At 45.1% G+C, this 15,233-nt stretch overlaps 1 protein-coding gene across 1 annotated transcript in view; it reads right to left on the reverse strand.

Annotated features, from left to right (window-relative positions):
• Positions 1–338: 338 nt before the first annotated feature.
• Positions 339–15,233, reverse strand: part of LOC147425477 (cytochrome c oxidase-like protein) — a 38,676-nt gene continuing 23,781 nt past the window's right edge. Inside the window, exons 2-4 of the mRNA XM_086500276.1 lie at positions 905–1,014; positions 770–812; positions 339–693 (exon numbers count right to left, since the gene is read on the reverse strand). Coding sequence (XP_086356402.1) covers positions 653–693; positions 770–812; positions 905–1,014 — 194 coding nt within the window. The 3' untranslated portion in view covers positions 339–652. The remainder of the gene's footprint in view (positions 694–769; positions 813–904; positions 1,015–15,233) is intronic.

Consider the following 15,233-nt stretch of genomic DNA (forward strand, 5'->3'; position numbering starts at 1 on the left):
CGCAAGGCTCGAATCGTTTCACATGTCAACGCATTTCATGGTGTCCAAGACATTGCAGTACATGTGCCTACCCATAATAAGTTTTAAACCATATATTCGACCACATCCAAGGCTGCTTTACTAGAACACAATCTACATGAAGCACACTCAAATCTATTTCAACTTAAACCCATTCATAAGCAAGTAGACCATTTTTGCAGTAAAAAGGTCGAACAAGAGGTGTGAATAAACAGACAGGTTTCTTTGCGTCATGTAAGCCAGTCTACCGTGATATTGCATTGGCACCCTATCAAAATGTCACAATTTGCCCTTTGTCACACGCAGTGATAGAATAAATGAGTAGAAAAGGACAAACCAATTAAAGTGTTAAATTGTGAGACATATTCAGAAATGCTAGGTAAAGGGAACTGTTGAAAAGCTAAAGAAGCTGGCAACCTCAGCATGATTATTCAAAACATAAAATCATACGATGGAAATTGTAAAGCAATCACTTCTGTGTGAAACAATGCAATCCCATGTCTCTCTCCTGCTCATAAATTTAGAGCTTATGCTTTAGGATATTCCAGTGAAGATCACCGGGGGTGTCGTAGGGCCACCGTCCTTTCTCATTTGCAAGACTCAAAACGCAGCCACAGCTCCTACCTTGCTCCCTCTAATGGTCGTGGTGCTTTCTTTCAAAAAGTCCATGTGGGCCTGCAAAGGAGAAATTTATGAGATAACTAGACCAAACTCCTGAAATTTGAATGATGTTCCTCAAACACTGACTAACCCCATGGGAATTCCTTGTTGCGGATACGCAAGTATGAATATTCCTGCATCATATCAAAGAGCCAAGTTACAATGAGGTCATGTTGCGCGCCATCTAAAGAAAGCTGTAAATGAATGTTTGAGCTTATGGGCATACAGGTCTCTCGTGCTCCCCAGGATGTTCAGGATTCATGAGGTTGTATACAGCCAGTGAAAACACACCAACAAACCCTACTGCTGTGACCCTGAACCATTTCTTTGTTTCCTCTGTAACAAGAGCAAACAAACGTGAGTAAAGTTTTAGCAAATTATAAATCTTCTGGCTTCAATTGAAACCAAGGAATTATTCGAGCCAAGCACCTCCACAACCTTCCAAAACATGATTAACTGTTTGTCGGATACTAAGAACGAAGCAAAGGCAACTTCAACAAAGTTTGGCATTGCAGTAAGGACAAAAACCAGAAGACTATCTTTCAAGCTATCTATACCTTTTATTCAAATGCGTGTGCGAAGGGCAGCATGTGCCACAAGACGGGCACCATGTGCCGATAGAAAAGAACAGACTGAGCAGACTTTTAGCACTCCAATAACAACTGAACTAAAAGAGAGATACGACGCGCGACACGGAGTGGCGGAATTCCACCCCAAAGAGTATTGGCCCCAAACATTGGCGCCCCTTTCGGTATTTCTTTATATTGCATCAACACATTACAAGCCGGTACTCCAGACTCTACACCTTCTCTAGGAAGCATGCCAAAGAATGAGCCCATGACCTCATATTTAAAGGTGCTAGGCCCCAAAAGCAGTTTACATTGAAAAGCCTTCAAGCCCAAAAGCATCTGGTCCAAAAGCAATGCCCAAAAGCTGCCAGCGTAAATCACGGAAATCCATACAGCACTGCCAACATAAACAACGGAAATCCGTACAGTTCTGCCACGTCAACAGTCGGCGGAATTTCCAGAGCCTCCGTACAGCTGCCACATCATCAGTTTTTGGAGCAAGCCTTTGTGTGTGTGTGGGTCTTGCCTTGATGTCTCTTGGGGCCCCATCAGACGGGGTCCCCATAAGTTGGTAGGACTTCTTCTTCTGTTACTTGTTCTTCTTAGGGTTTGGGCCCCTCGGCCGACATCGGCAAGTTGGCTCCATTCTTCATGGCTTTGACACGTCAACAATTTGTGACATCTCCCCTTCTTGAAGGAGAGTAATCATCCGCGATTACAGCGTATCTCCAAAACAACTCAAGTTCGCTCAAAATTTTCCGAGGAACATTCCAATGGACAATGAGTTTGCTCTTTTTGTTAAGGAGTTAGCTTCTCCTTTCAACTCTTTTCATCGAGGAGTTGGCTTAACTCTTGATATTCTGGCATAGTAGAATTAGCCATCACACCCATACCGCGCTGATCTTCCACGGGTGTCTTGATGCACTAAAATTACATGCCCATGCAATCTCATCCAATTAGGAATATTCAGTGGTTGGCACATCACAATGCAACACAAATGCTCACATATGCATGTTACAAGACCTAGAAACATAAAGCAGTCGATGAACACTCCCCCCGCAAATAACCATCCAGGTCCGGACCATGAGCTGTTCAACGACTCCCTCATCACTCCTCCCGCAAATAACCTAAAAAGGTCCGGGCCATGAGATATAGAGGAATTTTACAACCAAATGCCCCCCAGAACACAACCTACCTGCATCAGTGGTTGGCACATCACAATGCAACACAAATGCTCACATATGCATGTTACAAGACCTAGAAACATAAAGCAGTCGATGAACACTCCCCCCGCAAATAACCATCCAGGTCCGGACCATGAGCTGTTCAACGACTCCCTCATCACTCCTCCCGCAAATAACCTAAAAAGGTCCGGGCCATGAGATATAGAGGAATTTTACAACCAAATGCCCCCCAGAACACAACCTACCTGCATCATTTAAAGGTGCTGAGAATAACCACTGCTCAGACTTCTTAATACTCCCCCCGTACATAACCATGCAGGTCCGGGCCATGAGTAACAACAACAATACTCCCCCCGTAAATAACCACAAGGGTCTGGGCCATGAGTAAAACAACGCTTTTCAATCATTCAATACTCCCCTCGCAAATAACCACAAGAGTCCAGGCCATGAGTATGAACAAGCATTCTCAAAAATCATTTCTCACCCTCCACCCGGGAGTAAAATCACCAATCATTGAAACGAGTATTAAAACCAGAGTCAAACATTTCAAATCGGCACCAAGACGGGTTCAAAACAGATACCATCCATTTCAAACAAAGTTTTACACAATACTTTCTCAAACAAAGTTCAAAAGTTTCTAACTATAAAACAACTAGAGAGTTCATTCAAGGTTTTGTTCGGACAACCGAACTTTGAGGACGACTGGCTTGTCCTTCTGCATCACGGTGATGGTTCGAACCTGGAGAGTGGCCATCATTCTTGTCATGCAAAGGCATGCCTAATAGAACGTCACAATTGCCCAACTTCATGATGTGGAAATCGGCTTTTCCATGATAATCTTGGATAGTCACTAGAAGAGCATCAATGAGTGGTACCACTTTCTGAGTTTGCCCTGTTGCTAGCTCAGCTTCAATTTCTCCACCCTCTTCATCATAATCAAAGTCCATCCGCTTCAAAGATTGTGGATGGATGAAGTTCTTTGTAGCTCCTGGGTCAAAGAAAATTAGGGATTTCAAACCGTTGACTTTGCCATATGCTTGACACAATTCATTTGTACTTTCAAGGCGTATGCCATAGACGTCAGGTACTAATCCAATGGCCGATTTAGCTCGTTTGGCTGGAGATGGTCCTGGGTTTTTGTCGACCATTGATGCAAGTCAGCTCCGCGAGTCTGTCAATGCGTTGGGGACAACCAAAATAGTTATGTCCTGTTTGAAAGCATCCAAAACATCGGCCTTCTTGTAGTAAGGTGTCTCATTGTTGAGGTGTCAAACGAGGCCTTTGTGGTTGACTTTCACGAGACTCTCGAGAATTTGTTCTTTGTTGGCGAGAGTTGTGGTTAGTGGCCGGAGGTTCTTCTGTGGTAAACTCTAGCTTTCCCTTCATCAGTTTGTAGCCGATCACGGCATGGTCCATAAGCTCTTGCATGGTAGAGACTTGCTTGGAGAGACAATATTCCTGCAATGGTGATGGTAGTCCAATGGTGTAGCGCTCGCACTGGTCCTCCAAGGAAATGAACTTAAAGAAGGACACCGGAAGGTACACGTCGAGAAACCTTTGGTTATAGTCGTCCATGGTTTAGGTGGCAAGCATTTTCAAGTTGCCTCACTCTACCAAAATCCAAACTTCAAACATAGAAGTCATGTAACTGCGTGCAAAAACTGTCCTGAAAGCTTGCCGAGTCCCTGGAGCATGCGATTGTGTCGCAATTGAACTCCTTCATTGCATAGCATTATCTTTAAGAAATCCCGCTGCTCGAGAAATCTTGGATTCTTCTGTATAGTTGCCCAAAGCATAGATGTTGTCGAATTGCTGTAGGAATTGTAATGCTTTCTTCCAATCTTTCACCCCGGAAAAAGTGAAAAATTTGATTGTCGTGCCGCCATCCTTCAAATATTTGGGTTTGTTAGACGCATATCCCGGGTATGGATAATAAGGGTATCCATATGGGCTCCAACCATTGTAGCCTAGTGGTGGTGGAGGTGGGGGCAACGGCGGTGGCAAAGGCAGTTGCACTGGATCGGGGTCAGAGTGGCTGCACCATATTCCTGAAGACTCCCTCGATCGGAACAGACAGCTCGGAAGGTTGCTGGTTGGAAGCTCTCATATTTTCTAGTACCGGAGGAGGAGGTACCACCAAAGGCATCAGAGGGGTAACAAGCAATTCAAAAATTGTTGAAAATTTTGCATCATCGAAAGATTCTGCTAAGGATGCCGCGAAAGAATGTCTTGAAGCTCGTTGAGCAGAAACTGTAAATATTCTGCTGAATCCATGAATTCCATGTCTTGGGTTCTTTATGGCTTATGCCCTAGAAGACAGAGCGATGAAGACAGGAGCGCGCCCGATGCGCGATGTATGAAGGGTGGGAGTGGCTAATAAGTCCGAGGTCAGGGCACGAAGATTCTTCAAGTAATAGCTCTGTCTGCACTTTTGTAGGACCGATATGCTTTCAGAAAAGCACACGCATGATGCTCTGATACCACTGTCACAAGACGAGCACCACGTGCCAATAGAAAAGAACAGACTGAGCAGACTTTTAGCACTTCAATAACAACTGAACTAAAAGAGAGATATGACACGCGACACGGAGTGGTGGAATTCACCCCAGAGAGTATTGGCCCCAAACCTTGACGCTCCTTTCGGTATTTCTTTATATTGCATCAACACAGTACAAGCCGGTACTCCAAACTCTGCATCTTCTCCAGAAAGCATGCCAAAGAATGAGCCCATGGCCTCATTTTAAAGGCCCTAGAGTCCAAAAGCAGTTTACAGAGGAAAGCCTTCAAACTCAAAAGCATCTGGTCCAAAGCAATGCCCAAAAGCTGCCAACGTAAATCACGGAAATCCGTGCAATCTTGCCACGTCAACAGTCAGCGAAATTTTCGGAGCCTCTGTACAGCTGCCACATCATCAGTTTTTGGCGCAAGCCTTTGTGTGAGTGTGTGTGGGTCTTGCTTTATTTTAATTCCTTGATGTCTGGGCCGACAAGGCACCGAATTCCAAGCTAGGTGGGAGACAAGATCTGTGGGTGAGGCTCAGCATCTGAGCGCTGCCCCTCCGTACTCAAAATGATGATACTCCCAAAAACGTAGATGGGCTGCAAAAACGCAACTGGAAAAGGGGCATTTACGGAGAGGAAAAGGGTCCCAGACCCCAGCGCTAGAAGGGAAAACGGTAGATCTGATGGTTTTCTCAAATCATACATGCTTTGCAAAAGAAAGAGGTCACTTTCAAGTGGGTTTCAACTTTTAATCTCTTAAAGGAAAAGCTGATTTCAGATCCAGTAATTGTATTACCAGATCTTAGGAAGGCATTTGTGGTCCAGTGTGACGCGTGTGACAACTTCATTGGAGCAGTGCTAATGCAAGATGGTCGGGTAGTAGCTTATGAAAGCAGAATCTTGCAAAGGCCAGAGAAGAATATGCAAACCTATGAGAGAGAGTTGTTGGCCGTGATTCATGCGCTTTCTAGTTGGAAGCATCACCTCTTAGATACTGATTTTGTTGTCCAGATAGACCATCAGACCTTGCAATACTTCCTGACATAGTTAAAGTTATCGGAAAAGCATATGCGATGGGCAAACATTCTTTCTATGTTCCACTTCCAGATTATGTATGTGGAAGGCAAGAAGAATGTTGTGGTTGATGCGTTATTAAGAAAACCACAAATTTCAGATGTGTCAATTCCTTATCATCATGAACTTGATGACATAAAGGAACAATATGCAACGGATGAAGATTTTGGGAGGGTTTTTGAATAGTTGCAAGAAGGACAACGCCATGAGCACTACCTCCTCAGAGACGGTTTTATGATGATGCATGACAGACTATGTGTCACTAGGCCATTGCGACATAAGGTCATGGTAGAAAGTTACGTCCCACCGTATGCAGGGCATCGTGGAATTGATGCGACAGTCAAAACAGTAGAGACATTCTTTTATTAACCTACTTTGAGGAGAGATGTGGATGCCTTTGTGCGAGCATGCGTGATTTGCCCGTCAAATATAACAAGCAAAAGGCACCAAGGTTGTTACAGCCACTGCCGATTCTGGATAAGCCATGGGAAAGCATAGCTATGGATTTCATCTTTGATCTTTCAAGAACGCCGACAGGGAATGATGGTGTATGGACCATTATCTGTAGGTTCAACAAACAGGCCCATTTCATTCTTATCAAGAAGAAGATATAATTTGATCAGATGGCACGGTTGTTCATGTACAATGCGTTTAAGTACCATGGTATGCCATAATCGATTGTCAGTGATAGTGATCTTGCATGACGAGTTTGTTTTGGAGAGGATTGTTTGACAACATGGGCACTAAGCTCAAGTTCTCGTCTTCGTTTCATCCACAAACTGATGGACACTCAGATGAGGCTAATTCTATTGTCTTGGATTTGTTGAAATGTTATGTGTCAGATAATAAGGGCAAGTGGGAACAATATTTGCCTATGCTTGAGTATGTGTACAACAATACCGTCCATAGGCAAGGCACCTTTTGAGATTGTTGAAGGTGGCAAAAAGGTTCCTCCCATTTTGCATACAAAGGACAAGATCTTTGAGGCAGATCGATATGTTGAGAACATGGATGAAATGTATAAGAAAATCAAAGTTGCCTTGGAGAAGACTCGGGCAAAGCAGAAAAGGGCTGCTGATTGTCACCGACATGAAGTGTTGTTTTCACCTAGTGATTGGGTTCTATTGAGGTTTGAAAAGGCAAGGTTAAAGAAGATGAAGGGCAAGGAATGGTTGTTTCCTAAGCTCAGTATGCGTTACTATGGGCCTTTTCAAGTGCTTGATAAGATCAGTGATGTTGCTTATAGGCTGAAATTGTCTGACACTTGGAAGATTCATAATGCGTTTCACGTGAGTCTTCTAAGACCCTTTGTGGGTGATGTGCCAAAAGATATGCCACAAGAGGATCAGCCAGAAGTTGATGAACTTGATGAGATCTTGGTACTTGAGCAAATTTTGGCACATAAAGCAAGAAAAGTTAAAGGAAAAGTTGCAAGACGCTATTTGGTGAAGTTCAAGAACTATCGACCTATGGATTCAAAGTGGATGGAAGAGTGTGAACTTTTGGAATCACCAAATGTATTGTAGCACTACCTTGAGGCCTTTGGGTTACAACCTACATATACCCCAACCCAACGTGTGCAAAGGAGGGGTAATGACAAAGCTAGCACATCAAATATGCATATGGTCCGCTCTCAATGAGTGAAAAGAGACACAAGGGGAGGCTGGACAAGCCCTTCTTTCTTGGGATTCCTGTTACTCTTCAACAAAACACGATTAGGAATCGCCACGCTCAAGTAAACTTGGGTTCATGCGATTTCAACAAGCAAAAAAATTCTTGTGGTTCTTGTGGTTCTTTCCTTGAGTAATGCAGAACACTTCCAAAGCTCTGATACCAATGTTAGAAGCAGCGGAATGAATGTTGTATTTTCTCAAGATTAGTGATCTTTATTGCTCAAGGTTCCTTTTAGTTCTTAGGGAAAGAGAGAGCTTTCCGTCTTATGGAGGGTGCTATGATCACGAACAAAGTGGGTGGATATTGTGCGTGCAAGTGAATGAGACTGAGAGAAGGAGAGAGAAGAGATACGACACCCGAGAGGTTGTAAAACCCTCTTCCGAAGGCCCCACTCTCGTCGGCAAGAGTGGTCTATTCTTTGATTGCACAAAGGTGTACAATGCGAATGCAATGGACTGATGCAATGGGACTATGCCGATGACGACAACGGCGATGACGACGACGACTTGATGGCTGAAATCTGAGATCTTCTAATCGCTGAATTTTGGGACTGTTTCGGTGGCTGAAAATGACTGTTTTGGCTGCGTTTTTATGGCTGAAAAATGAGGTTTCTTAGGGCTGAAAACTGATGGTCTTTACGGGCTGAATCTGCTACACTTTAGGTGAATATTGCCGGTCTTAATTTGCTACTGAAATCCAAAAACGCCAGGGGCTAAAATTGGTCCTTCTGTCGCCGGGGTTCTGCAAATGCAAAAACGCTAGGCTGATTTGCTGTGTCGTGATGACGCCGGGGCTGATCTGCTGTGCACAAATCGCCAAGGCTGATCTAATGCAAAAACGCTAGGTCTTCTGTGGAGAAAACGCCAGAGTAGTTGCGGAGGTTGGTCTTGCTGAGAAGTTGCATGTTGAGCAAGGTGCTCCTGCTGCCTCTTCTGCCAAAAAGTGCTAACTTGGGTTTGCTTATATATTAACTTAGCAAAATTGCCCTACCTACTTTTGTTGGAAAGTCACTTAAAAATAATAAGTGAAAATAACCAATAAATAGGAAAATAGACTAAATGCACTGGAAAATTTCCCTAACTGATGCTAATAATTCTGATGGGAATTCCAATGATCACGTTGTGTGCAACCGGAGGATATGCATCTATGCTAAGTGACTGGGCATGCACGGTCTACGAATAGACTCACAAAAGTGCCAGATCACTGCTATTCTAAAATGACTGAACTGACTGAACCCTGCTGTAGTGTAGCTTGTCCACGGACACATAGGGTTGGGATGTGTCACGTGACAAGGAAAGAGAGAGCTTTCCGTCTTGTAGAGTGTTGTGGTCACGAACAAAGTGAGTGGATATTGTGCATGCAAGTGAATGAGACTGAGAGAAGGAGAGAGAAGAGATACGACACCGAGAGGTTGTAAAACCCTCCTCCGAAGGCCCCACTCTCGTCGACGAGAGTGGTCTCTTTGATTGCACAAAGGTGTACAATGCGTATGCAATGGACTGATGCAATGGGACTATGCCGATGATGACGACGGTGATGACGACGACGACTTGATGGCTGAAATCTGAGATCTTCTAATCGCTGAATTTCGGGACTGTTTCGGTGGCTGAAAGTGACTGTTTTGGCTGCGTTTTCATGGCTGAAAATGGGGGAACATCTGCAACCAATCTGGGTCGGTTCTGCTGCGATTTATTTGCTGAAGACTTGCGTTTTTCCAAGGCTGAAATTCTGCTGCAAAATCGCTACCAAAAACTGATGTCTGCTGGCGTTTTTGGCTGATGTCGCTAGGGTTCTGCTGAGGTTGAAAACGCTGATGATCTGCTGGAGTTGGCTGGCGTTTTTGGCTGAAAACGCTGAGGGTGGCAGAGGCCTAGCGTTAGTAAACTGCAGCAATGGCTCAGGTAATGCTGTGGGAGGAAATCGCCCTAGTGAGGGAGATGTTGGCGATGGGAATCTGCTGGGAATCCCCGCGAAGAAGGAGGTCCAAAAACGCTGGGGGGTGCTGGGGGGGTTACTGCTGAGAAGTTGCCTGTTGAGCGGGAAGCTCCTGCTGCCTCTTCTGCCAAATAGTGCTAACTTGGGTTTGCTTATATATTTTCTTAGCAAAATTGCCCTACCTACTTTTGTTGGAAAGTCACTTCAAAATAATAAGTGAAAAATGTCAAAAATAGGAAAAATAGGCTAAATGCACTGGAAAATTCCCCTGACTGAATCTAATGGATTCTGAAGGGAATACTGATGATCATGTTGTGTGCAACCAGAGGATATGCATCTATACTAAGTGACTGGGCATGCACGGTCTACGAATAGACTCACAAAAGTGCCAGATCACTTCTAATCTAGACTGATTGGATTGACTGAACCCTGATCATGGTGTAGCTTGTCCACGGACACATAGGGTTGGATGTGTCACGTGACAGGTGGGCATCTGTGGGAAGACTTGTGTCATCGATCCTGACCCAGCAGCTCTTGAGACTGGACATTGGAGGCTGTGGGCCTGAGAGTGTTGTCCACTGGCACGAGTACAGTGGGACCCTGGTGAGTGGCTCTGGAGGGACCCTTTCTCTTCTGCAGACCACCCAGGTGTCCCTTGCTTTGAGTACACTGTTCGACTGGGACGTCACATACTGGCAGCACAGAGAGAGGCTCGCCCCGCTGCAGCACCTCATTGGAAGGAGGAGGGTCTCACATCTGAGTTTTTGGCAGCTTTTTGGGAGAGGTTGTGGGACTCCAGACAACCGAGACGAGTCACTTTGTTTCAGTGGCTCGTCGCACACAGAGCTACAGCAGTTGCCACTTGGGAGTTGGCTGGTGCATAGTGGTCTCTCGGCCGCATGTACAGCTTGTGGCCACCTTGTAGAGAGTCAGCGTCATTGTCTTTGGGATTGCCCTTTGGCACAGTAGGTGTGGCTTCGTGTTCTTCGGCTGATGCCTGCTCTTTCCACGGCTCGGCAGTACACTTGGGAGGCAGCGGCTTGGTCCACTCTCACGGGCCCGGCACTTCAGTTTGAGCTATCTTCCACCAGCAGGATGATAGTGATGCAGGGGGGCGGCCTACTCTCCAGCCTGCCACAGAGCTTACTCCACAGGAGTGGTGCAGTGAGAGAGAAGAGTGATGGGAGCTCATCAGTGGCCTGACACTCTGGTACATCTGGCGGGCCCGCTGTTTCCGCATCTCTGAGGCTCGCCTTGTACCACCAGCAGAGACTGTTCGCGATCTTTGGCTAGAGCTTATCCACACTCTTAGAGGACAGCTAGAGAGACTCCAGGGCAGCTCCGACCGCATGCAGGAGCGTAGAGAGGCCTTCCTTCGACTCTGGGGCTGGGCCTTTTTTCACCATGGTCCAGGGTGTACTCAGTTGGCACTACCGTCTACCTGTGTGGCTTTTCCCTCCTCCCATTTCTTGATTTAGCCCCATTGTACATATGCTGTTTTTTCATTGGGAGAGTCCCCCCTTCATGGTTGTTGTAGCCCTCTCTCGAAGAGGTGGTTGTAGCCCTATGGGCAGTTCCATTAACTAATAGAAGGATCTTTTTCTCGCAAAAAAAAATATCCTCGTGCCCTAAATAACCCTGACAATGCAAACAAAGTTTGCCAATGACAGGTGTAATGGCACCATCCCGTCCAGGTGCCGCTAGAACAACTTTTGCCTGTGGTCCCATTTTGTCGAGCGTAATTCCAAGTCGAGCCGCCAATTTGGGTGAAATGAAGTTGGCCTTGGCTCCTCCGTCAAAGAAGATGAGGGCTTCTTGATCTCGTACTTTGCTCCACGCGCGCCAAAGTTCTATGCTTTCATCCATCTGGTCTAGGTAGGTCCCCTCACAATCTGGTACCAATCCTACTTTCATCTTTCCTTTTCTACCACGTTCTTCAGCTACCCTGAAACTCTCTAGCCTATCTTCTGATGGTGCTCTGTGTGCCTTTTTGGGGCACCGTGTGGCAATATGCCCTTGTTCGCCACAGTCAAAACACTTGCCTTCTTTGAGATACTCGGATTTTTGGTCCCGCGCCAAACGGGGAGGAGTATCTTTCTTCTTTTGAAACTTCTTTTTCCTTCTATTGTCATTGGTCGAATTTTGTTCGTGTTAGACTTACACCACTCTATTGCTTCACAGGTCTAGGGCATACCCACTCTACTGGTTCACAGGTCTAGGGCATACATGTACGGCTAGTGTGCCTCCGGGATGGCCACCCTTTGCATATGCATTTTCTCTGCATTGTCCGGCCGTCCACTCCAAGCCGGCCAACCACCTTTGTCCGGGCGCCCTCTCATACATATTTATTCCTTGTTGGGTCGTGGGGGATTTTTTCCAAGCATTGTTCTACTTCCCCTTGGGCACCTATTTATGGGGACAGGGGGGTACCCACTTCTACAGTCATAGTCTGACAAATCATCTGATCATTGTACGGGTCTTCTTGTTCTGGTAGTCATGGGGGGCTAATCGCCCCCTCTTCCCTACTCCAACGTGGGCTGATCGCCCCCTTTTCCCTACTCCAACATTTTGGTGTTGTGTTCTCTCTCTCTCTCTCTCTCTCTCTCTCTCTCTCTCTCTCTCTCTCTCTCTCTCTCTCTCTCTCTCTCTCTCTCTCTGTATCAGCAGATTCAAACTCTCCATTAATTTGGTGCTACATCAGCATCAGGTTCTCTCTCAAGAAGATTAGACCAGCCTGTAACCGGCTTGGACACTCCAAGTCAAGATTCTACCGCGACACGACAGAGTTTCACTTCAAAACAGTTCACAATTCACAATTGATTCGACACGGCCCGGTGGAGTTCCGTGCCTAGAGATATTGGCCACATAGACTGGCGCCTCTTTCGGTATTTCTTTTGTATTAATCTGTGTTCAAAGTACAAGAGAGTGGTAGGGTTCTCACTCTCAGACTCTGCGTCCAGATGCTCTGAGAAGTGAGGGCCCTGCCCACTAATTTATAAGGCCAATAATTTCAGCAAGCGCTAAAAGCTGTAATTCCGTACGCTTTGCCACATCAACAGATCAGCCGCTTTTTGCGTCGCAAATCACGAAAGTCCATACGGTATGCCACTTTTTTTTTCGGGACTGTTTCTGCTGGCCTGCTATGAATGTCCGAGCATGCCACATCACCAGTTTGTGACATACCCCTCTCTTGAAAGCATTGTAATCGCCCTCGACTACGCCTGCAAAACAGACAAAGGCCATAAATTGTCTTAGCAGACACTGACTGTCAGTACCGACGCACTAGGAACAACACATCTAGCACATGTACCAATCGACAATCACATCACAGGACATCACTGGACATCATAGGATGTCAGATGACAAATCACATTCAAAAATCATTCCAATCTCAAACCATGATTAATCGGCAACGTATTTAGCAATCGCATCTAGATCCAGTCGGGACCTCAGAGATGCCCGATTAACTAATCCTTATTGCAATCATGTCTATAGAGATTTATCAGACCAAAATGCTGCAGTCATTTCTTCTATCAGTTCCTGCACTTAAACAAGTCAAGTACAAATCAGTATCATATTATCGGGAATTCCAAATCTTAAAGTCATTACAGCAATACACTGCCAGCTCATAGTATCCCTGAAACCCAATAGGGACATCAGTGACTCTAATATTAAAAATCGGGGCAATCTGCCAAAGGAGCGGAGTGTAACAGACTTGGACACTCCAAGTCAAGAATCTACCGCGACAACACCAAATAACCACTTCAAAACAGTTCACAGTACACAATTTAATTCGACAACTGGCTCGACCGAGTTCCGTGCCTAGAGATATTGGCCCCAAAGACCGGCGTTCCCTTTCGGTATTTCGTTTTATATTAATCTGAGTTCAAAGTACAAGAGTGCGGGCAGGCGCTCACACTCAGACTCTGCATCCAGATGCTCTGAGTTGTGAGAGGCCTGCTCGCTTATTTAAAGTTACAAGGGTTGCCAAAAGCAGAGCCCCAAAAGCTGAAAATCAAAAGCTCAAAAGCTTGGCAAATAAAGCAAAAGTTCCTCCTCTCTCTTTCTTTTAATAAATAAAGCAGAGAGGCTTTCTCTTTCTCTCTCTCTTGCTAAAATAAAGCAAAGAGGGTTCTCTCTCTCTCTTTCTCAGCAATTTGCGTAGAAAAAGCAACGCCAAAAACTGCCCAGCTTTCCGTAGCTTTCCTTAAATCACGCTGATGTCCAGCAAATCAGGGTTAGGGTTAGGGTTAGGCTTAATGCAAAATTAGGGTTTTTGATTTTAGGGTTAGGGTTTAAACAAAATTAGGGTTTCTCGTTTTAGGGTTAGGGTTTCAACAAAATTAGGGTTTTTGACAACCACGTCATCACTTTGTGACATACCCCCCTCTTGAAAGCATTATAATCGCCCTCGATTACACCTGCAAAACAAACAGAGGCCGTAAACCGTCTTATCAGACACTGACTGTTAGTACCTACTAGGAACACACATCTAGCACATGTACCAATCGACAATCACATCACACGACATCACAAGACATCACATGACATTCAACATTCATTCAGATCTTAGACCATGATTTATCGGCAATGTAGCTAGCAATCGCATCTAGATCCAGTCGGGACCTCATCGATGCCCGATTGACTAACCCCTATTGCAACCATGTCTACTCGAGATCAATTAGACCGAAATGCTGCAGTCATTTCATCTATCAGTTCCTGCACTTAAACAAGTCAGTTTCATATTTTCCGGAATTCCATTTCATAAAGTCATCCAACAGAATATTGTCAGCTCTCAGTATCCTTGAAGCTCAAAGAGACATCAGTGACTCTAGTCTTCAAAACTCGAGGCATCTTTTGACAAAGAAGTGGAGTAACTCCCCTCTTGTGCATCCCACTGCACCAAATCTCTAACCAAGCTGAATTCTGGGTTCCATTTGGAATAGACTATGCTAAACCAAAAGCTTCAAGGTAAAGATTCACATTCCAAGGAATATCTGCTAGGTCTACCTCCTCCATTCGCTTCGCATCCATTGCGAAGTCGGTCTTGAATTTAACCAAGAGCCGTCAGTTCGCTTTACCTTCCTTCTTTCTTTCTTTCTGTGCCAATTTCTAATCTGGAACGAGTATCTGCTCGTTTTCGTCCAATTCGGGTTGCACATCTGGCTTCCCATCATCGGGCACATCACCTTCAAAAGGCTTTCAGAGACTCACATGAAAAACATTGTGAATCCTCCAAGTATTCTGGCAGCTTCAGTCCTAAGGAGATATCGTTTGTCTTTTCGGAAAATTTGGAAAGGTCCACACTATCTCATGCTAAGCTTTCAAAGAAGCCGCTCCTTTTCCTTTTTTTTTTTTCCTTTCTCGAGAGTGCCTTCTCATAATGTAAGAGCACCCAATCATTCTCCTTCAATTTCAAATCGCGACAATGGCGATCTGCTGTCTTTTTCTGTCTTTCCCGAAATTTCTGTAAAGCCTTCCGGATCAAGTCCCTCGTGAATTGGTCGGCTTCAAAGAAAAATCTTATCTTTCATGCTAAGGAAGGGTGAAACCTTCGTAGCACATTCAAGAATCTCAAATGGCACCTTCCCCATCAAAGAGTTAAACGTGTTTCTGTA

The sequence above is a fragment of the Adiantum capillus-veneris genome, chromosome 25 (genome assembly GCF_014529385.1).
Source record: "Adiantum capillus-veneris isolate H3 chromosome 25, ASM1452938v2, whole genome shotgun sequence".
In the NCBI taxonomy this organism is placed as follows: Eukaryota; Viridiplantae; Streptophyta; class Polypodiopsida; order Polypodiales; family Pteridaceae; genus Adiantum; species Adiantum capillus-veneris.